This window comes from Ovis aries, chromosome 3 (assembly GCF_016772045.2).
Source record: "Ovis aries strain OAR_USU_Benz2616 breed Rambouillet chromosome 3, ARS-UI_Ramb_v3.0, whole genome shotgun sequence".
Lineage (NCBI taxonomy): Eukaryota > Metazoa > Chordata > Mammalia > Artiodactyla > Bovidae > Ovis > Ovis aries.
The window spans coordinates 134,060,462-134,085,640 of NC_056056.1; the positions used below are offsets into that span (position 1 = coordinate 134,060,462).

Genomic DNA, 25,179 nt, shown 5'->3' on the forward strand with positions numbered 1-25,179 from the left:
GTCTCTTTGCTGCCCCTTTTACTGCCAGCTATCCTGGTGCATAAAAGGGCCTGCCACAGCTCAGGGAGCACAGGCCTTTGGCTCAGTCCTCTGCCAGCTTCTCCACTGTCCAGACACCTCCCTGTCTCCAACATGACCTGTGGCTTCAGCACTGTGGGCTCTGGATTCGGCAGTCGCGCCTTCAGCTGCGTCTCCGCCTGCGGACCCCGGCCCGGCCGCTGCTGCATCACGGCCGCCCCCTACCGCGGCATCTCCTGCTACCGCGGCCTCACCGGGGGCTTCGGCAGCCGCAGCGTCTGCGGGGGCTTCCGTGCCGGCTCCTGCGGCCGCAGCTTCGGGTACCGCTCTGGTGGTGTGTGTGGCCCCAGCCCTCCCTGCATCACCACCGTGTCAGTCAATGAGAGCCTCCTCACGCCCCTCAACCTGGAGATCGACCCCAATGCGCAGTGCGTGAAGCAAGAAGAGAAGGAGCAGATCAAGTGTCTCAACAACAGGTTCGCTGCCTTCATCGACAAGGTGAGTCTCCTTGATCATGCCTTTCCTGAATCCCACCCATGCTCAGAACCCCAGCTGGGCACTGAGGAAGGAGGCAGAGACATGCCCACAGAAACCCTCAGGCCAAAGGGAGAGGAAGTCATGCCTCTTGAACACAGACAGAAAGACAAGAATATGCTCAGAAGCTGCCTCGTCTAATAGGGGAGACAAACGGAAAACACAGAAGCAGAGCTAAGGGCAGAAACTCTAGTGCTGAGAGATAACATCTTGTGAGCAAAGGGCTGCTGTGTGGGTGTTCAATGCATTTGAGGACCAGCAGCTGCTTATTTGGCAAGGAGGTACTCCCCGTGTCCAAGCAGGGCTGGTGACTGTGATACTGGAAGACTGCCCAGAAGGAATCTCCTGGTTCACACAGAGCCCTTGATATAACAGTAGTTACTTGGCCACTGAGCAGGGCCCAGAGTGGCTTGTCCATGCCTCTGTGCCTGGGATCCAGGAATGAGCAACAGACTTGGTCCCCACTCTCCTTGGCCTTGTGGAGAGGAAGGTAGTACGTGGTCTGGTTGAAACCATCTGCAGATGTCAGTGTCCAGCTCAAGTCTTCTCCACTGAATCCAGGCAACTGCCCTGAGGCAGTGGTTCAAGGGGCCAGGGGAGAAGGCTTCATTGAGGAAAAAGTTCTGGGGCCAGCGAAGGTTATCCAGAGCCAAACTTGTGAGAATTCATACTACAGAGATACCCACCAGGAAGGGCCAAAAGGATCTGGAGCTCTTAAGAGCATGAGAGACCAAGAGTAGCGCAAGAAAGGACTTACAGGAAAGTGGCAAAGTTATTACAGAAAAGGATCTGAATGGGGTGGTGGGCCAACCTCATGGAAGAAGAATGGATGTGAAATTTCTCTTGGGCACAATTGTCAGCAATTATTGTAGTAAGAGAAGCAAGCTCCCCCCACCCCACCCCCACCCCGCAGGGCAGAAGATCAAAGTTGGAATTCTTCTGCCACTATGAGATCTCAGGCAGTTAGGGAACCTCTCAATCCTATAAAACTTCCTCATCTGTAAAACAAGGGGGTTGGCACACACCACACCCCTGCACTAATAGTCCAGGTGACTATTATTCTAATTGCATTGTTGTCATAGGATTTTGATTATTGGCACATACTTTATTTGGTAACTTTTACAGCTGGTTTTTCTAAAAAGGTTGACCTGTTCATTCGCACGCTGACAGTTACACCTGTCTTGGAATAGCAGACATTCTGCATTCGTGTGCTTTTCTGCAACAGGGCTCATTAAACTCTCAGCAAGGCAGGCACTCAGGACAAGGGTTAAGTGCTGGGCCCAAGGACACATTATTAACAAGAGCAGCAGGGTCTGGACTCTGCATGGCTTTAGTGCTTTCCATGACAGTAGGTATACTGCCTTAGAAGAGACTGACATTAGCTCCAAGGAAGGAATTCCAGGAGAGCCACTGAAGCCCTAACATGGTTTAAAGAGAGGGGACATAATGCTTCTGAGGACTCTGGGTCAGAGAGTTAGGGATCCTGGGTCTTGGTGCTGGGACCCTCCTGCCTCTTGCCCTCTGGTCCTACAAGAAGAGGTTCTGAGGCTCTGCCTCTGTGCGGCAGGTGCGCTTCCTGGAGCAGCAGAACAAACTACTGGAGACCAAGCTGCAGTTCTTCCAGAACCGCCAGTGCTGCGAGAGCAACCTTGAGCCCCTGTTCGAGGGCTACATCGAGACACTGAGGCGGGAGGCCGAGTGCGTGGAGGCTGACAGTGGAAGGCTGTCCTCGGAGCTCAACCACGTGCAGGAGGTGCTGGAGGGCTACAAGAAGAAGTGAGTGTGGGAAGGCACCGGCTCCGGGAAGGGCTTGAAAGTGGCTCCAGGCACAGGGGAGCGTCCAGACCTGTGGCTGGGTCTCTGCCTGATGATCAGGAAGAGCCTGTGCCCTCTGCCCCTCCTCGAGGCACATGGGTTCCATGGGTGGGTCCTGGCCCCCTGGGGATGGAGCTCAGCCTGACTTCCTACCAGCAGGTCAGGGAAATGATGTTCTCTCCCTTTCTTCTACCCATAGATTCTTCTCTTAGGACCCCAGAAAAACTAACATGGCTGATCCTTTTGAGTCTAGCTTTCAAAGTCCTGGACCTTCTTTTGAAGTTCACCCCTTCACTCAGCTAACACTTTCTGAGCACCTACCAGGCACCAGGCAGATCTGGACAGGGTGATAGCAATCCAGGGGCGAGTGATAGACCCAGCTCGTGTTTTTGTGGGGCTTGCAGTCCCCTGGTAGGCAGAGATGGCAGAGTCACAGACAGAGACCTCCGATGACAAAGAGTGACACGGAATACGAAGGCACACACTGGGTGCTGCCAGGCCACCGTGCTCCCTGCCTCTGGCTCTGCCCACAGAGCAGCAGGAAGCAGCAGGCTCCACATCTCTTGGCTGAGCCAGGAGGAGGATGACAGAGGGGAGCTCCTACCACCTGTAGCCAGGGGCAAGGGGAGGAGTCAGAGGAAAGGGGAATGCAGACCTGGGTGAGAAAAGAAGGCACCTCCCAGCCCCAGCCACACACACGCACACACACACGTGCACACACGCACATGCACACACAGCTTCTAGATCCTGCCCCGGCCCCGCCTCCACCCCCACCCCACTGAGGAGCCCAGAGGTGATGTGAAGGTGGGTGTTTCAATAGTCCCGTGTATCCCAGGAGGCCTGGACCAACCACCTGATTCCTCCCTGGTCCCACCCCATTTCTTTTGGAGGTGGGGAAACGAGTGGAGGGGGGAGCTGGGAATCAGGCTTGTTTGCTTACATGCTTCATGGTCAAGTTTAGAGTTGCTCAGAAGGGGCCCTGTTTTCCCCATACCCCTCAGGTATGAAGAAGAAGTTGCTCTTCGGGCCACAGCGGAGAACGAGTTTGTGGCTCTAAAGAAGGTAAGTGCGTGAGCCAAGCCCCTCCCTGAGCCCCTGGCCACCCTGTCCTGTCTGCCCTGCGACGCTGCAGCCAAGCCCGCAGAGTGACCTTGCATCTCACGGCCCCTTGAACCCTACACAGGATGTGGATTGCGCCTACGTCCGCAAGTCAGACCTAGAGGCCAACTCGGAGGCCCTGATCCAGGAGATCGATTTCCTGCGGCGGTTGTATGAAGAGGTGAGAGGGTTCTTGATCCTGGTGGGCATTCCTGAGCCCCTGTCCAGCCCTCCCACTGGCCGACTGATGCAGAAATACAGGATGAGACTGAAGGGTTAGGCAGAGGAATGGAGAAGCAAAACGGGACAGAATTAGTAAGGGGCACGGAATTAGTAAGGGTGACGACCTCTAGGACAGCTGTGCCTTGGGAAACCAAAGCCCAGGCAAACACCTTGACCGCATTTTCTCTAGCTCAGATTTTCTCTGGCAGCCAGGAGCCTGTGGATGGTCCATGAGAACAAGAAATGGGTCTCCACACAGGGGCCTGGACCCCAAGGAAGTGTCCCCAGCATGCTGGCTGCAGGGACAAGATTTACAGGGGCCTGAAAAATCCCCAAAGCAAACATTTGAGAAGTAATTGCACTTTTTTCTAAATGGGATTTCCTATCTGTATGGAAAGCGATGCAATTTCATCAGGGAATTGTCTACTCCAAACGAGACTTTGGCTCCAGATGGACCTAAGAGATTACAGCCATTGGCGGGTGAGGAAAAGCTCAGATAACTTGCTTATACTTCGTTTCTCCTGACTCCCGATCCACAGGAGATCCGAGTTCTCCAAGCCAACATCTCGGACACCTCAGTCATCGTCAAGATGGACAACAGCCGGGACCTGAACATGGACTGCATTGTGGCTGAGATCAAGGCCCAGTATGATGACATCGCCAGCCGCAGCCGGGCCGAGGCCGAGAGCTGGTACCGCAGCAAGGTGAGTGCTCCAGGACAGCTGCCTCCTAGACACAGCAGTGGTAGGGACTTGAGGTATATATAATTAGAAAAACCTCTTTTTTCCCAGGGATTCTGATCCCTAGAGATGATAACAGAGGGGCAGACGGTTCTCAGGTTACAGTGGCAGGACTGAGTTGCCATGTATGGTTGCACAGGCTGAGCACTGTACACCTGAAAATCATCCACGTTGTCCTGAGTGGGTGGAATGTCATATGCTGAGCTTCACGAGCCTTTCTGCTTTCCTCCAGTGTGAGGAGATCAAGGCCACGGTGATCCGGCATGGGGAGACCCTGCGCCGCACCAAGGAGGAGATCAATGAGCTGAACCGCGTGATCCAGAGGCTGACAGCTGAGGTTGAGAATGCCAAGTGCCAGGTAAGGAGTGTTTGAGGCCCACCCAGGGTCCCACCGGCAGTGTGTGTGCCCAGCTGGATCTCACCATTCACTCTTCAGCCCATCTGGATGACCTGAGTCCTTGGTTATGGCCGTCCAGGGAGCCCTAGGTGATAAGAGGGAGAGGTCTATTCCTGGGGTGATCTCATCTGGGTGGAGGGACTGGACACATCCAGGAAATGGACACAGAGACCCAGAGGCCATAACCCACCTTATTCTCTCCTGGGCCCTTAGAACTCCAAGCTGGAGGCTGCAGTCACCCAGGCTGAGCAGCAGGGCGAGGTGGCCCTTAACGATGCCCGCTGCAAGCTGGCCGGGCTGGAGGAGGCCCTGCAGAAGGCCAAGCAGGACATGGCCTGCCTGCTCAAGGAGTACCAGGAGGTGATGAACTCCAAGCTGGGCCTGGACATCGAGATCGCCACCTACAGGCGCCTGCTGGAGGGCGAGGAGCAGAGGTAAGGATCATCTCGGTTGCCGCATGAGTTCCACTTGCATAGGTCTGCCCACTTCTGATTTTTCCTCATCCTAGTCTCAGTCCTAAGAACTGGTCCCAAGCCAGACTCTGAGCTCTTTGAAACCTGTATCTCGAAGGACTAGAATACGGTCAATAGCATACAGAGAGGAAATGAGGGCCAGGGCCACTGCAATGTCCAGAGTCCCAGAGAGCCCAGGGCCTTCCTAGATTTAGAACCTAGGTGCCCTGCCTCCAAGTTCAGAACATCCTCAAATTATTCCATCCTCAGCTCTTGCGAGATCTACTCCCTGCCAGGTTTCTTGGCAGTCATCCTGCCCTAGTGTGGAGATGCTGGCCAAACTCTGATCCTGGCCTCATGTGACTCCCCAAAAGAAACTTCCTCTTCCTAAAGCTGAGCCCAGCCAGGTATGCCAGGTATTGTTGCTCCAGCTGTGCACTGCACAAAAGCAGCCAACTGAGGGGCAAGTGAGGATGAAATTCAATATATACTCTGTTTGCTAAATAGTGTGCCCTGGCATTGCTGCAACTGCCAGAACATCACTTTATAAATGTTAACACAAGGGCATAAATATAGGCCAGAAATAGCCCATTTGACCCATCCTGGCACCCAGAGGAAACTTGAGGATCTTATTCTAACCTGTTTTCTCTTTCCCTTATTCACCTTTTCCCCACTCAGGCTGTGTGAAGGCGTTGGAGCTGTGAATGTCTGTAAGTATTCTGAGCCATGAATAGGAAAATTCTAGATTGGGCAATAAGAGTGTCCTGGCTATGAGTGTATAGAGATACCAGGAGGAGTGTTTCAAAGAATTCCCTCAGTAAATGGGAGTAGGTTGGTCATACAGTAGGAGAGACTGAGGTTAGCTAACAGGAAGAACCTCACAGTATGAATGAGATCAGAAAAAGATCACCGCAGGAAGGGACCTCAGATGTCACGCAGTACAACCCTCACCTTGTCTAGTGAGGACACTAAGGCCCAGAGCAAGGAAGGGACTTGCCCAAGGCCACAAAGGAGATCCAGGGCCAGAAGCCAGGGCTCCTGATTTGCAGGCTAAGTTTCCGTCCACACCTTCAGAACACCAACTGAAGGCCCTTTGTGTCCTTCCTGGGAGGGCTGAACAGATAAGAGAGGCCAGAGGAAGGTGGCCAGATGCGGTGGCCACTAGCAGGCCTCCTGACACAGCCCTCATCCCCGCAGGTGTCAGCAGCTCCCGCGGCGGGGTTGTCTGCGGAGACCTCTGCGTGTCGGGCTCCCGGCCGGTGACGGGCAGCGTCTGCAGCGCCCCCTGCAGCGGGAACCTGGCGGTGAGCACCGGCCTGTGCGCGCCCTGCGGCCAGCTCAACACCACCTGCGGAGGGGGTTCCTGCAGCCTGGGGAGGTGCTAGGCGGCCCCCAGGGAGAGCCAGAGAGGCCCCTCGGCCTGCCAGACGTGCCACCGCCGCCACTGCTGGCTGAGAACAGCAGCGCCTCGGTAGCTGGCCCCCTGTGTTCTGAGAATACACCACACCCTCCTTCCCCTCAGCCTCTGCTCTGCTCATCTTGTCGCACCTGAAGGGGATGCAGCCTGGGGAGGGACTCCTCCCTTCCGCTGTCTTGGCCTCTGGCCTCACCCAGGAAGAAGAGCGCTCCTTCCCATGTCCCCTGACTCTCTGGCCTCTTGTCCCCGCCGTTTCTCTAATAAACCGGTGGACCCGCTTTCTGTGCTGTGATGTCTGGCTTTCTGGGAGTGAGCCCCACGCACCGGTGAGCACCCCAGCCCAGGGAGAAGGCCTGAGGACTGGAGTGCTTCTGGCCTGCCCTCAGCCTGTGCTCCTGCAGGGCCTGTCCCCGAACAATGCCGGCCTCCCCCTGGCCCGGCAGTGCTGACCTTCCTCAGTCTCACCTCTGGGTCTGGGGTAGCTGGGGACTTATTCCTCTGACTGGTTTCGGAGGGACCCAAAGGAGAGCACAGGAATCCGCTGGAAGGCTATGTATGTGTGTTAGTGTGTGTGTGTGCGCACACTTGTGTGCACACTTTTAGCCCCCTTCCCACCCACCGTGCTTGCTGGGCACACCTTCACGCTGCTGCCCCACCTCCACCACACAATGCACCACAGCAGTAACAGTCACAAGTGCCAACAGCCACCTCAGGGGGCCACCCTGTGTCAGCCCAGACCCCATCCCACCTCATCCCCACTGCTGCCCACCAAACAAGGGGAGATGAGACCCTTGACACTGGCCCCTCCCCGTTCCGCACCCCTCCCCAGCACCTGGAACAGCCTCCCGGAAAAGCCCTGTAGCTGGTAAGGGGGTACTGGCTACTGACTCTCCCAACCGCCCCACTCGCTGCCCTCACCCCCACATACCTCAGAGCTTCCATCCTGCCCCTGTGTGGCCTGACCTTGTATGTCCTCTGTTCAGGAAGTGTCTGGGGGGTCTTAGGAGGAAGACCTTGAGGAGCCCCAGCCCCATTCTGGAAGCACCAGGCCTGTAGTAACCCCTCTCCTGTGTCGCCCATTTCCCTCCCACTGGCCCTCTCCTTGTCTGCCTTTGCCTTGCCTTATCCCAGAGCCCAGTGCTGGTCCTTCCTCAGGCCCTGACCTTCCTACCCAGCTTACCACACTCTCCCTGGAGGACCCAGAACCTTCCTCACTCCCTCCTGGAGTCTAGGGTTCCTTGGCTCCTCACGCAAGCCCCTTCTGCTCCCCATCACCCTCACCCCTTCCCCTCTCTTGAACTCTGAGTCTCTGGCCTTTCACTTCCTTGCTCTGCAGTCCAGGCTATCAGCTCTTCCCTGGCTCACCTCCCTCACCCAGGCAAACTCACCCTCAAGCATGAAAATGCCTCAGGGCCCTTCCCTCACCACTCTGAGCACACTCCCTGGACAATTACCTCCACCCCTTGTCTTCCGTTACCACCACGGTTAACATCCTCCCAGGTTCAAATCCTTCAGCCCAAGTCCCCGTGGCTCTCCCCTGCCCTGACCTCACTCCCCAGCTTCAGACCTACTAGCCCCAGTTCCTCCAAGACCTCTCCACTTGGCTGTCTTGGAGACTCTTCCAACCCAACAGACCTTCGAGATGAACTGACTATTCCTCATTCCCTGCACTGGGGTCTCCTCCTGCCTCACCTGTCAAGATCATCATCACAGCTGCCCAAATCTGAGCCTCTGTGATCTGTCCAGGCCTGAACTCTCCCCTTCAAAACCAAATAACCCCTAAGTGCTCTCCTTTGTACCTCCTAAGTATTCCTCTCATCCATCTTTTTCCTCTCTCTGCTGCTGCTACCATCCACATTTTGGCCGTCACCATCTTGGTTGGAGACCTGCTGGTCTTCCCTTCCAGTCTACACTGTGTGGCAGCCAGAGGCATCTTTCCAAAACACAGATCTGACAGTGGATGAAGTCAAGACTTTCGACCATGACGTGCCAGTCCTGTGAATCTGGCTGTGACCCATCTCTCAGTGTCTCTCATCATTCCCCTGCTCTGACTTGGGAGCCCTGAACACCTCTTAACTGAGAGCTGGCTTTTGCACAGCAAAGGAAACCATAAACAAAATGAAAAGCCAGCCCTCAGAATAGGAGAAAATATTTGCAGACGAAGCAGTAACAAAGAATTAATCTCCAAAACATATAAGCAGCCCATACAGTTCAATATAAAAAAAAATAGACAACCCAGTTAAAAAATGGGTGGAAGATCCACATAGACATTTCTCCAAAGAAGACATACGTATGGCCAACAAAAATATATGGAAAGATGCTCAACATTATTAATCATTAGAGAAATGCAAATCAAACCTGTAATGAGGTATCACCTCAAATGGGTCAGAAAGGCCATCATTTAAAAATCTGCAAACAATAAATGCTGGACAGGAGGTAGAGAAAAGGGAACCCTCCTATACTGTTGGTGGGAATGTAAGTTGATATAGACACTATAGAAAACAATATGGAGGCCCCTTAACAAAATTAAAAATAGAGCTACCATATGACCTAGCAATCCCACCACTGGGCATATAACCAGAGAAAACAGCAGCTCAAAATGACACGCACCTCAGTATCCATAGCAGCACTGTTTATAATAGCCAGAGCATGGAAACAGCCTAGATGCCCACCAACAGGGACATGGATAAAGATACAGCACAAATATATCATGGAATATTACTCAGCCATAAAAAGGAACAAAATTGGGTCATTTCTAGAGGCATGGATGGGCCTTTCAGTTCAGTCTCTCAGTCATATCCGACTCTTTGCAACCCCATGGACTGCAGCACACCAGGCCTCCCTGTCCATCACCAACTCCCGGAGTTCACTCAGACTCATGTCCATTGAGTCAGTAATGTCACCCAACTATCTCATCCTCTGTCTTCCCATTCTCCTCCTGCCTTCAATCTTCCCCAACATCAGGGTCTTTTCCAATGAGTCAGTTCTTCGCATCAGGTGGCCAAAGTATTGGAGCTTCAACTTCAGCATCAGTCCTTCCAATGAATATTCAGGAGTGAATTCCTTTTGGATTGACTGGTTGGATCTCCTTGCAGTCCAAGGGACTCTCAAGAGTCTTCTCCAATACCACAGTTCAAAAGAATCAGTTCTTCAGTGCTCAGCTTTCTTAATGGCCCAACTCTCACATCCATACATGACTACTGGAAAAACCATAGCTTTGACTAGATGGACCTTTGTTGGCAAAGTAATGTCTCTGCTTTTTAATATGCTGTCTAGGTTGGTCATAGCTTTTCTTCCAAGGAGCCAGTATCTTTTAATTTCATGGCTGTAATCACCATCTGCAGTGATTTTAGAGACCAAGAAAATAAAATCTGTCACTGTTTCCATTGTTTCCCCATCTATTTCCCATGAAGTGATGGGACTGGATGCCATGATCTTCATTTTTTGAATGTTGAGTTTTAAGCCAACTTTTTCACTCTCCTCTTTCACTTTCATCAAGAGGCTCTTTAGTTCCTCTTCGCTTTCTGCCATAAGGGTTGTATCATCTGCATATCTGAGGTTATTGATATTTCTCCCAGCAATCTTGATTCCAGCTTGTGCTTCTTCCAGCCCAGCATTTTGCATGATGTGCTCTGCATATAAGTTAAATAAGCAAGGTGACAATATACAGCCTTGAGGTACTCCTTTCCAGATTTGGAACCAGTCCATTGTTCCATGTCCCATTCTAGCTGTTGCTGCTTGACCTGCATACAGATTTCTCAGGAGGCAGGTAAGGCTGTCTGGTAGTCCCATCTCTTTAAGAATTTTCCATAGTTTGTTGTGATTCACAGAGTCAAAGGCTTTGGCATAGTCAATGAAGCAGAAGTAGATGTTTTTCTGAAATTCTTTTGCTTTTTCTGTGATCCAGTGGATGTTGGCAATTTGATCTCTGGTTCCTCTGCCTTTTCTAAATCCAGCTTGGACATCTAGAAGTTCACAGTTCACGTACTCTGGAAGCCTGGCTTGGAGAATTTTGAGCATTACTTCACAGGCGTGTGAAATCAGTGCAACTGTGCAGTAATTTGAACATATTTTGGCATTGCCTTTCTTTGGGACTGGAATGAAAACTGACCTTTTCCAGACCTGTGGCCACTGCTGAGTTTTCCAAATTTGCTGGCATATTGAGTGTAGGACTTTAACAGCATCATCTTTTAGGATGAACCTAAAGACTGTCATACAGAGTGAAGTAAGCCCAAAAGAGAAAAACAAATATTGTATATCAATGCATACATGTGGATCTAAAAAAGTGGTATAGATAATCGTATTTGCAAAGCAGAAATAGAGACACAGATGTAGACAACAAATGAATGGCTTCCAAGGGGGAAAGGGGTTGGATGGGAGGAGCTGAGAGATTGGATTGACACATATACACTATTGATACTGTGTATAAAATAGCCAGCTGATGGGAACATACTGTATAGCACAGGGAACCGCACTCCATGCATTGCAATGTCCTAAATGGGAGGGAAATCTAAAAGGGACGACATATATGTATGTATTACGTGTGGCTGATTCATTTTCCTCTTCCCTAGAAGCTAATACAACATTGTAAAACAACTATATGCCATAAAAATCAATATTTAAAACTTGAGGCCTGCCCAGAGGCTCTACAAGGGCCTTTTCAGTTCTGACCTTTTGGGGAAGTGACTCTGGACTCTGCTCTGGGATTGTAACACCTCCTTCCCAGGGAGTTAGGATTCTGTAATAACTGAATGCAACGGTGATTGCATGATAGGTGTGGTGGACATAAATAATTGTCATTTAATTCACAAGACTTCAGCCTGAGGTAGATAATAATGGAGGAGCTACAATAAAAGAACCATATCCCAAGAGTCTCATGTGTTAATGGATCTAATCCAACCAGTGAGATCCTGAATTTCCAGCTGATGTAATAATTGGATGAAATTTGGGGGGATCTTTGCAGGAGTTAGCATATGCTGTTTGTGGAAGGGACATGAATTGTTGTGACCAGAGGGCATACTGTGGGGTCTGGTGTCCACAGGAAGACTTGGCCGTTCTGTTCTTCTGTCCACATATAAGCCAGAACAAGGTGGAGTCTACTTCCCCTCCCCTTGAGCCTGAGCTGACCCTGTGACTGCTCTGGCCAGTAGAATATGGTGGAAGTGAACTTCTGAGCTCAATCCTAAAGAGGCCTGGCTGCTTCTGCTCCCTACCTTCCTTCTTAGAACCCAAGCAGCTATATGAGAAAGGCTCATATGGAGGAGAAGCAAGCCCCTGGACTCCAGTTATCAATGCATTGTCTGTCAGCTCCAGATTCACCTGCCATGGCCTGCTCTGTGAAAATTTAGAGGGGCCCTTTAAATACCTTCCTTTGTTTACTGGAACAAGATTGAGCTTTGTCAGTAGAGGGTGATGGAGAGAGAGCGCAAGAGGAAGGGGCTTTCCTTCCTGGCTCCAGGTTCCTCCTGGCAGACTCCTGCAGCACCCACAGTTTCTCCAGAACTTCTCCTGTGTTGCCAAGGCTTTTCTCCTGCAGTGCACAGTGGTCAGCAGTTTCCAGTATCCCCTTTGGGTGGTTTTGAGGTGGAGACACGTCTTCACAAACAGGTCTCCCTAGTTTTCCCTGGATCTGAGGTCCGGATCTTGGCATTGGGGTCCACTTCCTTGGGTGCGCTCCCTTAGGTCTAGAGGTAGGGGCTGCTCCTTATAACTGCAGCCCCTGTATGCTTAGATTTCTTGCTTCTTACTAGCCAAACTCTCATGACTCAATCACCTGGTACAGTTAATAATTCTTTATATTAAACCTCATCTGTTCAAATGATTGTCTCCTGACTGATATGGTCCTGGCCAACAGCTCCAGCTGAACTCCTAGCTAGTCATTCAGTCGTGTCCGACTCTGTGTGACCCCATAGACTGTAGCCTGCCAAGCTCCTCTGTCCATGACATCCAGCACCAAATCCACCCATGTGAAATGAGGCCATTTTGGACCTTCCAGACATCCTAGCATCCCAAACAACATCACATAAAGTAGAAGAACTGCCCAGTAAGCCTATTGAATCACTAGAAAAAATAAAGCATTATGGTTCAAGCCTCTAAATTTTGGAGTGGTATGTTATGTGCAATAGATACCTGAAACCTCCCTACAACCCAGTAGGTGTCATTATTCCATTTTACAGATGAATAAACTATAAAGTTCAGTGACAATCAGTGTCTTGCCAACAATTACAGAACTAGGAAATGGCTGAACCAACATTCAAACATAGGCTTGTATTAACCAAACTCCTTTAAATACACAATCTTACTTAGGGAGCCAGAAGGAGCCTTAGGAATAGTGTCCACCATCCCTCATTCTCTAGCCAAAGAAACTGAGGCTCAGAGGGCAGAAGCGACTTGCCCAAAGTCACCCAGCTAGGAAATGGCAGAGTCAGGACTCTGAATTAGAAGCCTGGTTCTCCTGACCCTCAACCTGGAGCTCTTCCTCTCCCTCACACTGTTGTCCCTCATGCCTTCCTTTCATTCTTGCCCTCACCCACATACTTTTCCCCTCCAGGAATGTCCTTGGCAGGTTGGCAGAAGGATCACGCTGGGTGAGAAGCCGTAGGGCACATCTGGCCGTGTCTAGGGACAGCTTTGGTTGTCACAGCTGGGGGAGGGTGGACTACTACTGCCATGTAGTGGGTAGAGGCCAGTGGGCAAGTCACTGATCCTCACTAAATTTTAGCTTCTTCATCTGTAAAGTGGAATAATGATACCTACTGGATTATAGAGAGGTTTCAGCTGTCTATTGCCCTTCTGGCTCCCTAAGTAAAATGATGTATTAAAGAGTTGGTTAAACCTACGTTTGAATGTTGATTCAGTCATTTACTAGTTCAGTAACTGTGAGCAAATCACTGATCCTCCAATGCACAGGATACTTGCCCCCCCAATAAGGAAGTCTCTAGCCCAAAATGTCAGTAGTGTTGAAGTCGAGAATCCTTGGTCTAGAGAAACCCATGACCACACAAGGCAGGGAGGGATTCTCCATCTCCAGGGGTCTTCTCTCGTTCTCTCAAGGCTCCGGTGGCTCAAGGCCAGGTGGGCAGCTTCTACCACATCGTTTTCACCTAATGAAAAATAACTGAGTGCATGAGAGGTCCTGAGGACATCTCTGGCAGGAAGCACCTATCTCAGGAGGGCCCTGGCATTTATGAGGCTCTGAGGCACCAGGTCTGATCAGCCACAATTAGTTTATTGGAAACAAAGAGTGAGACAGACAAAAGAGAGCGTGCAGGCAGTTGACTCATTAGCTTCGTAGAAGCCTTCGCGGGCATCCTTGAAAGGTGATGGTCTCCCCTCCCACAGGGCACGGCCCTCAAAGAGTTACAGGAAAACCACCGCCAGTGTTCCGCACGTCCATGCCGCAGGTACCCCACGATGTGCAGATCTGGAGTTTCCGGGGCCTGTCCCCCCCCCCCGACCCCGTTCCTCCAAGATTAGGTGAAGGGGATCAGGCAGGACCAAAGAATCCAGCAAAACCCAGAAGGCAGAAGAAGGCATGAATCCTCAAGACAGCAAAAGGACTACTAGGAAAGGCTACAGAAAGAGGTCAGGGTGCGCCCCAGCCTCCCCGGGGCTCAGGGGCCTGGCAGATGGCACGCAAAGGAAGCAGAGAGGGAGCAGGGAAGAAGGACCCTGCAGGCCCGCGGGCGGCCCCGGGGCGGGGGGGCGGGGGTGCAACGGGAGGGGCGTTCCGGTGGAGCGAGGTCCTGGCTGGGCCGGAAGGCGACCTTAGCACTTCTTACAGCCCAGGATGCTGCCGCCCACCCTAGAGCAGGGGCTGCAGACGTCAGAGGTGCCCACCACCACGTTGCCGCTGCAGGGGGCGCTGCAGACGCTGGTGGTGACGGCAGGGGCAGCACCGGAGGCGCAGAGATCGCCACAGACGACGCCACCGCGGGAGCTGCTGACGCCTGAATGCGGGGAGAACAGGCAGAGACGCGGTCAGACACTGCCCCAGCCAGGCGGCGTGGGGCGGCGAACGTGCCCCCTCCCTAAAGGCATTGTGACCACCCGGCTGGAGAATGGGGAGGGGCGGGCTACTTACAGACATTCACAGCCCCGACGCCCTCGCACAGCCTGCGGGCAAAGGAAAAGAGAAAGGTCAGCGCCCTGAAAAGCCGCCGGTCCACACAGCCAAGGTGAAAGGTGAGGTCCCCCGCCCTCATTCTGAGCACTTGCCCCGGAAAGGCGCCATTAAGCGGTAGCCCCGGGTCACTGTATGGGTTCTCTCTAGCCCTTATTAGCTGAGCAACCTCGGATTTAGGGGCTTCCCAGGTGGTGCTAGTAGTAAATTACCTGCCTGCCAATGCAAGAGACATAAGAGCTGAGGGTTCGATCCCTAAGTCGGGAAGATGCCCTGAAGCAGGGCATGGCCATCCACTCCAGTATTCTTGCCTGGAGAATCCCATGGACAGAGAAGCCTGGCAGGCTACAGTCCATTGGGTAGGAAACAGTCGGACAGGACTGAAGCAACTTAGCACACACACAGCCAGCCTCGTGGGGAAAATCTACTCCCTGAACTTTGCGGGGATGAACTCAAACTGTGCCTGTAAGTGCCTGATTCCTGCCATCAGGAACGGTAGTGCTTCGGAAATGGTAGCTCCTACTGTTTCTTTCCGTTCTAATTGACTTGCAAATGGATTCGAGGAGCAGCAGATTTAAATTCCTGAATCTGGTCTGACTGGTATCACTAAAGCATGGGCTTCCAGAGGACAGAATTTTTTTGTCTATTCTTTTTCCCCCCGCTGCAGAATCGAAAGTGCCCCCAGGTGATGCTTGGCTCAATAAATAACTTGCATGAATGAATGGGATGTTAGAACCCATTGAGAGCAGACTCTGAGATTAGCTACATCTAGTCCCTCACTTAACAAATGGATAAACTGAGGCCCAGAAAGAGGAAATAACCAGTGCCACTCCAGCCACCTAACTCCATCCAACCTGGGTTTCCTTCCTACGCGATGCTGTCTCCTTAAGGAAAACAAAGACCCTCTGAGAGACCAAAGCAAAGGGTTGTCTTAATCAGCTTCAGAAACAAGGACAGTCTGCCGCTCACAATCTACCTTCCCAGGCCCATGTTTCCTAGGGAATCCACAGCAGAGCTCCTGAGCTCATTCCAAGAGTGTCTGGGGCAGAGGGATGGACCCTTCTGTTTCCAGGGGAAGAACCAAAGGGCACAGCCTGTGACTGTTGTCCTCCCAGAAGCGGTTCAGCCGCCCTCCACCTGAACATAGACTTCTAATGACCAGTGGGTCTCCCTTTGTGCTCAAAAGAAGCGACAAGAAAAATGCCCAGAGCAGGCTACAGCTGCTTCAAGGGACCAGTCCCTGTTATCTGTCTACCCTTAATTTCACTTGCTGCAATGAACAAACACTTAGGCAAAGGCACTATATAGTTAGAATATATAAGTGTGTGTTGATAAAATCATCTATTGACGCTGTCATTGGGAGGAAATCTGAACTCCCAGGGCTGGAGCCAAGGCCAAGTTTGAGAATAGAGTTGGAACCCTGAGGGGCATGTGCAGTGAGGGCCAGGAGAGAAGAATCACTATTGAAGGAAGGCGACCTAGCCCAGACAGGGCTCCTCAGGAACAGCAATTACTATGCCCTTGACTCTGGGCTGTGAGAAACAGATTTGCAAAAGCACCAATCCCAGATCAGCACCTAAGTGGGCATGAGAAACTGAAATGGGGCTAGAAACATACCTAAAGAAATTACTCAAATTACCTGTCCAGTTGCAGGATGGGGAGCTTTGTCAAGTAGGAAAGTCAGGGACACCACATGATGAGAACCCAGGCAGGGCTGGGAGAGAAATTTGCCTACAGTACCCACCTCTGCTCCTCGCCCTCCAGCAGGCGCCTGTAGGTGGCGATCTCGATGTCCAGGCCCAGCTTGGAGTTCATCACCTCCTGGTACTCCTTGAGCAGGCAGGCCATGTCCTGCTTGGCCTTCTGCAGGGCCTCCTCCAGCCCGGCCAGCTTGCACTTGGCATCAGCGAGGGCTGCCTCGCCCTGCTGCTCAGCCTGGGTGACTGCAGCCTCCAGCTTGGAGTTCTAAGGGCCCAGGAGAGAACAAGGTGGGTTATGGTCTCTCCACACAGCAGGAATCTCTCCCCTTCATCACCTGGATCACCCAGAGTGACCACAGCCTTGGTCTCAAGTCGTGCAAATGGACTGGAACATCGATGGTGAGATCCAGCTGGGCCTGTGGGAACCTGGGTGGGCCTCAAACAGCTCCTACCTGGCACTTGGCATTCTCGACCTCAGCTGTCAGCCTCTGGATCACGCGGTTCAGCTCATTGATCTCCTCCTTGGTGCGACGCAAGGTCTCCCCATGTCGGATCACTGTAGCCTTGATCTCCTCACACTGGTGGGAAGCAGAGAGGCTTGTGAAGCTCAGGACAGGACATTCCACCCATTCAAGACACTACAGATGTCCAGTGCACAGCCTGTGAAACCATATATGCAGCCCTGTCCTCCCACTATAACCTGAGAACTGTCTGCACTTCTGTCAGAATCTCTAGAAATCCAAATTGCCAGACAAAAGAAGCCTTGTTATTGTATGCCTCACATCCCTTCCATCATGTCTAGAAGGCAGGTGTCCTGGACCACTCACCTTGCTGCGGTACCAGCTCTCAGCCTCGGCCCGGCTGCGGCTGGCAATGTCATCATAGTGAGCCTTGATCTCAGCCACAATGTTGTCCATGTTCAGATCCCGGCTGTTGTCCATCTTGACGATGACCGAGGTGTCTGAGATGTGGGCTTGGAGAACTCGGATCTCCTGCAGATGGTGGGGCGGGAGGGTGGAAGGGTCTTGTTTACACCTTGGCTTCCCCCACCACAGTGTGTACAAGCCTTCTCAGCTCTCCTGATCTCCCTGGGCCTCCCAGAGGCCCCCCTGTGACAGCCTCATGGACTGTAGCTCCTGCTCAAACTCCTGTCCAACTCCGACCCCAAACCAACACCCTCTCTTCCGGATCCTGGTTTCTGCCAGGGCTACAATCACTCACCTCCTCATACAGTCGCCGAAGGAAGTCGGTCTCCTGAATCAAGGCCTCCACATTGGCCTCAAGGTCTGATTTGCGGAGGTAGGCACAGTCCACATCCTGGGAAGATGGGGAGTCTTTGAGCAAAGGGGTCCCCTGGTGATCATCATCACCCCAAATTCCTCTCTCTTCTCACCCATTACAAGGAGGTGAGGAGGAAAGGATTCCCTGTGTTCCTCTTCCTGTCCCATCTCCATGCTGCCCTTCCCTGAAGGCATCTCATAACCTCCTCCCCTTCTAAGAACAAATGCCTTGTGCCTTGGAGATGAACCACCAACCTTTCACCCTTCCTTCCTGAGACCTCTCACTTTCCAGCTCTCCTTTTCCCCTTCACTGCACCAAAAAGCCTGCCAGACTGGCTCCCTCGCTCAACCACCTTGACCTTTCCCTGTTTCCCTATAGTTCACCAAGACTCCACCTGGCCACTGTTGGCTCTGCTCCATCCTCCCTTAGATCCTGGGACTGTGCCCCTCCTCTTAACCAGACTCCTGAAACACTAGAAAGGACACCATCCCTCAGAGAGAGGGGTGAGCTACAGAGAGTCTGAAGCTACCATGCCTCCACGGAATCCCAGCCACAGACTACTACTTCTGAAACACCACAGAACATCCAGAGGTCAATTCAGCTATACCCTGGCTTCAGGGCAAGGTGTTAGTGGATTGTCCAAGGTTACTGCCCTGGCCAAAGCCTTGGATGTGCCTTTCATGACCTGGTCTATGGGAATTTCCCATCCTGACTTGGCAAAGTCACTGCTCCCCAAAGAAGATGAGACCATTGTTCTCCACAATGAGAGCCTGTCATTCTGATATCCTTCATGGCTCTGCTTCCTGATCCCATGTTACTCACCTTCTTCAGAGCCACAAACTCATTCTCGGCTGTTGCTCTCAAAGCAATTTCCTCCTCGTACCTGGAGAAGAGGGCAGAGAGGGGAATCATGACAGGGCAGGTCTCCCCAGAGCCCCCTCCACATTTTACCAGTGAAGGGGACAACACTAGGGACCTTCCCACACAGCCAGATCCCTGGCAGCCCTGCTGGGTCCTCTCTGGTTGGACTTGGGGTGTGTCTATGATTCTCTCTCCACTTGGAATTGAGGGATCCAGGGGGTGACTCTTCTAGAACCTCACAGCCCTGCTGCCCAAACTGCTCTGAGGTCACCTCTGGAGGAAAATAAGGACTCAGCACCGGCCAGGAGTGGACAACAGCCCCTCTGGGACACTGCAGCCCCAGCCTCTCCCCACCTGGGTGTCCAACCTAGCTCAGCGGGGGGAGGACCTATGAATCTCAGAGGCCATCAGCATTAGAGCAAGCTAGACAGTGGGACACCCAGAGACCCAGCACCTGGCAGCCCTGAGAGACGCTGAGACTCATCACATCCAGGTGCTACAGGTGGGAGCCTGAAGGGCCAGGCCTGGGAGAATGCAGAAGCCTCCTCCCCACAGAGCACAGGGCACTGTTGCTGGGTGATCAGGCTTCCAGAAGAGAAGCCTGAAGGAGGAGAGCGTTCCTAGGGAATCATGGCCCTACTCACAGGCGTCTGAGCAATGACTGCCTGATGGGAAGATCCTGCTGCATACCACCAGCTCGCCCTGCATGGTCACATCCCCTGTGAAATTCTCCAATCTCGTCCAGTGGGTTGAATCCATGTCCAGTTCCTGTGCCCAACATCACCCCCAGCCACACTCACCTCTTCTTGTAGCCCTCCAGCACCTCCTGCAGGCTGTTGAGCTCTGAGGACAGCCTCCCGCTGTCAGCCTCTGCGCACTCAGCCTCCCGCCTCAGCGTCTCGATGTAGCCACTGAACAGGGGCTCGAGGTTGCTCTCGCAGCACTGGCGGTTCTGGTAGAACTGCAGCTTGGTCTCCAGCAGCTTGTTCTGCTGCTCCAGGAAGCGCACCTGCCATTTGGGGTGGGAGAAGGGGTCAGATGGCTCCTACTGCCCCAAAGCCTATTTGGGGGATAGAGGGGATTGGGGAGTGTGCTGATTGCTTTATAGTAAACTCCAAAACCAGGAGTTCAGCAGAAATTAGACAGAGGGGGCAGTGGGAGACAAGGCAATTTCTGGATTTCAAGATAGTGATCATGTTTGTATTTTCTATATTAGGGTGAGAGCAAGGTGTTTGGAAAGATCATTCACTTCTCAGGTGAACTGAGTTATCCTGACCTGCTGAGTCTAGATGGCATGTGATCAGGAGCTAAGTAGAGCTCTTTTTGCATTTGACTGCCTCATCAGTGCCCAGCTGGGACTTGGGCATGGGGTGTGGGGGTGGAGGTTCAGAACAGGTGTAATAAAGGACAAATATTTGAAGGCTGAACTGTGGTCCTGTTCCTGTATCTTAGGTGCATTTCTTGAGTCTTGTTTGCATGTATGCTTTCTTCTCTGACATGTGGTTCCAAGCCTTGTCCTTGTCTTTGGGGACCCTGCCTGTCTGGACAGAGGCTGCATATAATAACAGGACTCTATTCAGGAGCCCCTGCTCTAGACTCATCTCTCTGGTCTGTCTGTGCCCTGGATGTGTGTCCATCTCCTCCATCAGCCTGGGGGCTCACTTGGACCACATATCTCCTGCACCCTGACTAACCCTTGAGTGCCCACCCAGGAAGGGAAGGTTCAGGAAGGGTGTGATCAAGGACACCCACCTTGTCGATGAAGGCAGCGAACCTGTTGTTGAGACACTTGATCTGCTCCTTCTCTTCTTGCTTCACGCACTGCGCATTGGGGTCGATCTCCAGGTTGAGGGGCGTGAGGAGGCTCTCATTGACTGACACGGTGGTGATGCAGGGAGGGCTGAGGCCGCCCACGCCGCCGGAGCGGTACCCGAAGCTGCGGCCGCAGGAGCCGGCACGGAAGCCCCCGCAGACGCTGCGGCTGCCGAAGCCCCCGGTGAGGCCGCGGTAGCAGGAGATGCCGCGGTAGGGGGCGGCCGTGATGCAGCAGCGGCCGGGCCGGGGTCCGCAGGCGGAGACGCAGCTGAATGCTGGGACAGCACGGTAAGATCCACAAGTCATGGTGCTGCTTTGGGGCACAGGAGGCTCTCAGGAGGCAGATGGCCTAATGGAGGGCTAGTGGACGAGGAGTTCACTTCTTGGACATCATTGGGCCTTTATATATGTTTGGAGCCTGATGTATCCACGTGTTAGCAGCAATTAGACGTGTTTATGGGCTTGGGTTGTTTAGCTGCTGTTGCTCCTTCCTTAATGTGCTTAATTGGGTGCCAGATGCTGCCAGATGTTTATGGCCTTTTACCCTAAACTGCACAATTTTTGTCCTCAAAGGGCCAGCTCACCTCTCCTCACCCCACCCCAAACTCCTCACACACAGGTGGCGAAAGGTTTCTGATGATAGGGGAGCGGTGACTCACGTTGGAAAAGAGGGCGGGGAAAGGCGGGGCTGCGGCTTCTTTCGTACCACCCATTTGATGTGCTCATGCCGCTGTCCGTGGTGCTGATCACATCGGCACTGCAACACTGGGAGAGCGTAAGATCAACAGAGATCAACTTGAGATCGTTCCGTGATTTCCTTCACAGGGATGGCTGTTTTTACAGCAGCAAAGCCTCACACACCTGCTCCCAGATTCCTCACCTGCACCCATCAGCCACCTCTCTGTATCTTGTCTCTCTCTCTGTTTCTCTCTCACACACACGTACACACACACATGCTGGATTTCCCATCAACAATCTCACAGATACTCATACGTGCTCATACACACCTGCATCCACCTCCACTTGCACCTGACAAGTCCGCTTCTTAGACCTTATTTGTCAGCCTGCGCTGAGAGGAGGCATGCCCTCCCACAGATCTTCCGTGAGGCCTAAGGGGGCACACCTTGGCTCAGTGGTCTTAAGAATGCCCAACCATTTCCAACAAGGCCCCAAGCAAGGATAGCCTGTCTCGATTTCACCTCCAGGCTCCATGGTTTCTCCAGGGCCCAGAAGGACTGGGGTAGACACAGCTATTATACGTCTTTATAGCTTTTGGCTCAGAATACAAGGGAATCTTTCTAGACAGAACCATATAGGGGGAGCATCCAGCCCCCTGCCATCACCCCCCGATCCTGTATTGCTTTCCATGTTCTAACAACCCTGCAACATCCTTCCCTTTACAGCAATTTGTCAATAGCATTGGAAGATGCTAATCCATATTGTCAGAACAAATCCATATTGGTGTGAGCCATCCATCCAACATAGTTAGATTGGTCCTTGAACCCTAAAAGGCAGGGTAGGAACCAGGACTCTTCCATGATTAGCTCTATGTGATCTAGGGGGGCAAGGTAGTTCACTCCTCCGGGAAATGGATTAAGCGTCTTCTTCCCAGGGATGCCTTGGAGAATTACAGAGATGTTCATGCACTCAGTAAACTCCAGAGCACTGTGCAGATGTGCTTTGTTGTAATCATTAAGAAGCAAGAGGCTCTGGGACTGCATTTTCTCAGAGTTCACATCATGACCCACAGATAGAAGCAACCAGAGTTTTAATGAAACAGATTAGGACAAAATCAAGTAGAGCAGAATATAGTAGGAAACATCAGAGTGTAGCATGCGCAATAAAAACATTTCAGGATCTTTTATTTCAATAGTGATATGTACATATGTGTGCGCTTAATCACTATGAAAAATTATTTCTTACTATGATTGGAACTAAAAAGTTTAAATACATGGCTTATCAGTTAAGAATACAGACCCAGAGTCCAAACTGCCTAGTTTCAAAGTCCACCTTTGCCAGTTTCTAGCTATGTAACTTCAGGCAATTTCTTAACCTCTCCCTATCTCATTTCATGATTTGTAAAACAGGGGTAATGCTACCTACCTCATATAGTTTTTATAAGGATTAAAAGAATTAATCCATGTCAAGCAGTTAAAATAGAGCCTGACACACTCTTAAGGATGTAATCATATTAGTGGTAGGTGTCGCTGCTGCTGTGGTTATAATGTCAGGTTTGATGGAGAGGTAGAGATATGTGTTATTATTGTAGTTGCTACTGCTGCTGCTGTGGATATATCAGCAGGTTTGATGGATTATACCTACCTACATTACTAAACCACATATGTAAAATACCCGGTAATGATGCCTATCTTAAAGGAATAATGAAGTGAAATGAAGTGAAAGTCTCTCAGTCATGTCCTACTCTTTGTGACCCCATGGTCTATACAGTCCATGGAATTCTCCAGGCCAGAATACTGGAGTAGGTAGCTTTTCCCTTCTCCAGGGGATCTTCCCACCCCAGGGATCAAACCTAGCTCTCCCACATTGCAGGCAGAATAGACAGATTAAATTTTTAAATACATGGATAATTCTTAACAGCTGGCACATAGCAAGTGCTCAGTAAATGTTATCAACTCTTATTCTACCATGTGGTTAGTCTTAGGGGCAAGTAGAACTGGAGACCTTTCCTTTATCCTGAAAAAGAACACAAAATCAAAGGTCCATCCTCAAGCCCAACTACCTGAGGGAAGGCCCAATGAGAATCTCTCTTCTTAGGCAAAGGGAAAGTGTCACCAATCCTCAGATTACTACACTACTGGGTGAAAAGAAAAGCTTGTACAGTCCAAAAAGTCTTTTATCTGTTATAATTGATAAATTTGTGTTCCTTATTTGGCCATAACAGACCATCAGAAATCTTTAGCCACAAATCAATGACATGCTCATTCACCTTGTCTAATGGTGATTTTTTTTTTGGGGGGGGGGCTAATTCCAAAACCTCCTGATTGATCAGTAGCCCAGGGATATCATGGGGTTGAGGCTGACAATCCATCCAAGTATGATGGAACTCTAAAGAGAGCAGGACTTCCACTGTGGCTGGACAGATGGAAGTTGGATTTGAAGAAAAACTTGCCAGAAGGAGGGCAAATAGTCATGCCTTCCTAAGGAGCTTGCATTATGTCTCCCATTTAGGGGAGCTTTATGTAAAAGAGAAACATTCTTTATTCTGGAATGGCCATCATGTTTGTGGAGACAGGGTGAACCAAAAGACCTTTATATCTGGAGATCAGAGCCTCTTCTTTTAGCCCAAGAGGATCTTGTTTCAAGGGATGCCTGGAGAGAAGGGGTAAATCCGGTAATTTTAACATTGAGAAGTTCTTTTTCAAGACTCCCTCTAGTCCATCCTGCTCCTGTGAAGGATGTTGCAAAGCCGATGCCCCAAGATGGACAGTGGGTTAGACAAGGTAACATCTTGTTGTTAGATTCAAGAATTTTGTGATTGATGTATCCCTGCAATATGATGAACCATATCTTAAGTTTGGAAGGAGAGAGGAAAGAACTAAGAGGAGGAAGGAACTATGGATTCTGGAACTCCTGATCTGACAGGGAAGACAGACTCAGAAGTTCAGAAGTTCATGAGAAAAGGCAGAAGGCTGAAGAGAGTTTGTTTATAGCTATACCATCAGATCCTCAGGAGCTCAATGCCTATTGACAGTGCCCATTCTGGGACAGTGTGAAATACAGTTAGTCTGATGAGAAAGGTATGAATGGATCCCTAGAAAGGGTGAGGACAGGCTTCATAAAGCAGCAGGAGGGACAGTGTTGGTAAAAAGATGTGCATGGAGGTATTTCAGAGAGTAGACAGTGGGGGCAATCTGAGGGCCCTTGCAGAAGAGGAAGGGATCATGAGATGCTGTGACAGTGGAGAACCAGTGGAGACAGAGACCTCCGAAGCAGGGCCCATGTCATTCTGCTGCATGGCTGCAGACTGGGAAGCAGCCTGTGAACTCTGCATCTGGAAGATACCAAAGCTCTAGGCTTGCAGGTATCCAAGAGGTGTGCCAGAGCTCTGCCCCTCAGCCAAGACAGCCTGGGACAGTGACCAATTGTCCACGAGAGCTCACCAGAGGAGGGAGGGCCAAAGGCAGTCCTGGAGAATCTGGCAGAGGAGGAAGCCTGACTCAGGAGCTCCATCCTTGGTGAGGTCCATTCCCACCAACCAGGCTGAGCCCCTATACATCCTCCAGCCCATGTCCATGCCCCATAAGGGCTCATTTCTTTAGAGCTGGAGCCTACCCTTTAGGTAGGTCTAGACCTGTGCCCCTTCCCCCATGAACCTCCTTTGCTCTTCCACCATGGAGTGTCCCCCCACTATTCTCCCATGGTCTTGCCCTTCTTTTTCCTCCACTGTCCTCCACTTCCCTCCTCTCCCCTCTGTCTCCCCTAGTCTTCCGTCCATGCCATTCTCCTCACCCCGGTCAGTCTCCATCCTTCTTCCAAGTGGCCCTGGAGAGTAATAATCTAAAAGCAAGCATCTTTCTTCCTCCTTTCCTCTAAAAAACTACCTTCCATCCACTTCTCTCTCCTCAACCCTACCCCATCTCTAATCTGGCTCATGGCCTTCAGAATTCTTGCCTTGTTGTCTGCCTTTCCCTTCCACTCCCATCATCACTCAGGTTGAGGAGTTTGCTTTGGTAAAGGACACATCCA

General features: G+C 51.5%; 2 protein-coding genes across 2 annotated transcripts; one reads left to right on the plus strand and one right to left on the minus strand.

Moving 5' to 3' along the window:
• Positions 1-81: 81 nt before the first annotated feature.
• On the plus strand, positions 82-6,971 carry LOC100526780 (keratin 83). The gene is made up of 9 exons (NM_001199069.1): positions 82-516; positions 2,120-2,328; positions 3,369-3,429; positions 3,551-3,646; positions 4,227-4,391; positions 4,660-4,785; positions 5,038-5,258; positions 5,955-5,986; positions 6,474-6,971. The coding sequence occupies exons 1-9, from the start codon at positions 133-135 to the stop codon at positions 6,659-6,661; spliced, it is 1,482 nt and encodes a 493-aa protein (NP_001185998.1). The 5' UTR covers positions 82-132; the 3' UTR covers positions 6,662-6,971.
• A 6,929-nt stretch (positions 6,972-13,900) lies between these two features.
• Positions 13,901-20,782, minus strand: KRT2.11 (hair keratin type II intermediate filament; the record flags this gene model as incomplete). Its single annotated transcript, NM_001199066.1, is given in 9 exon segments — positions 13,901-14,642; positions 14,777-14,808; positions 16,560-16,780; positions 16,968-17,093; positions 17,343-17,507; positions 17,737-17,832; positions 18,619-18,679; positions 19,458-19,666; positions 20,410-20,782. Coding segments are annotated over 9 exon segments (1,461 nt in total). The 3' UTR covers positions 13,901-14,460.
• Between the last annotated feature and the right edge of the window lie 4,397 nt (positions 20,783-25,179).

Coding starts and splice junctions, on each gene's coding strand:
- LOC100526780 (NM_001199069.1), top strand. CDS start 133: ATGACCTGTGGCTTCAGCACTGTGGGCTCTGGATTCGGCAGTCGCGCC. Junction 3,647..4,226: donor TGCGGCGGTTGTATGAAGAG/GTGAGAGGGTTC, acceptor CCCGATCCACAG/GAGATCCGAGTTCTCCAAGC. Junction 4,392..4,659: donor AGAGCTGGTACCGCAGCAAG/GTGAGTGCTCCA, acceptor GCTTTCCTCCAG/TGTGAGGAGATCAAGGCCAC.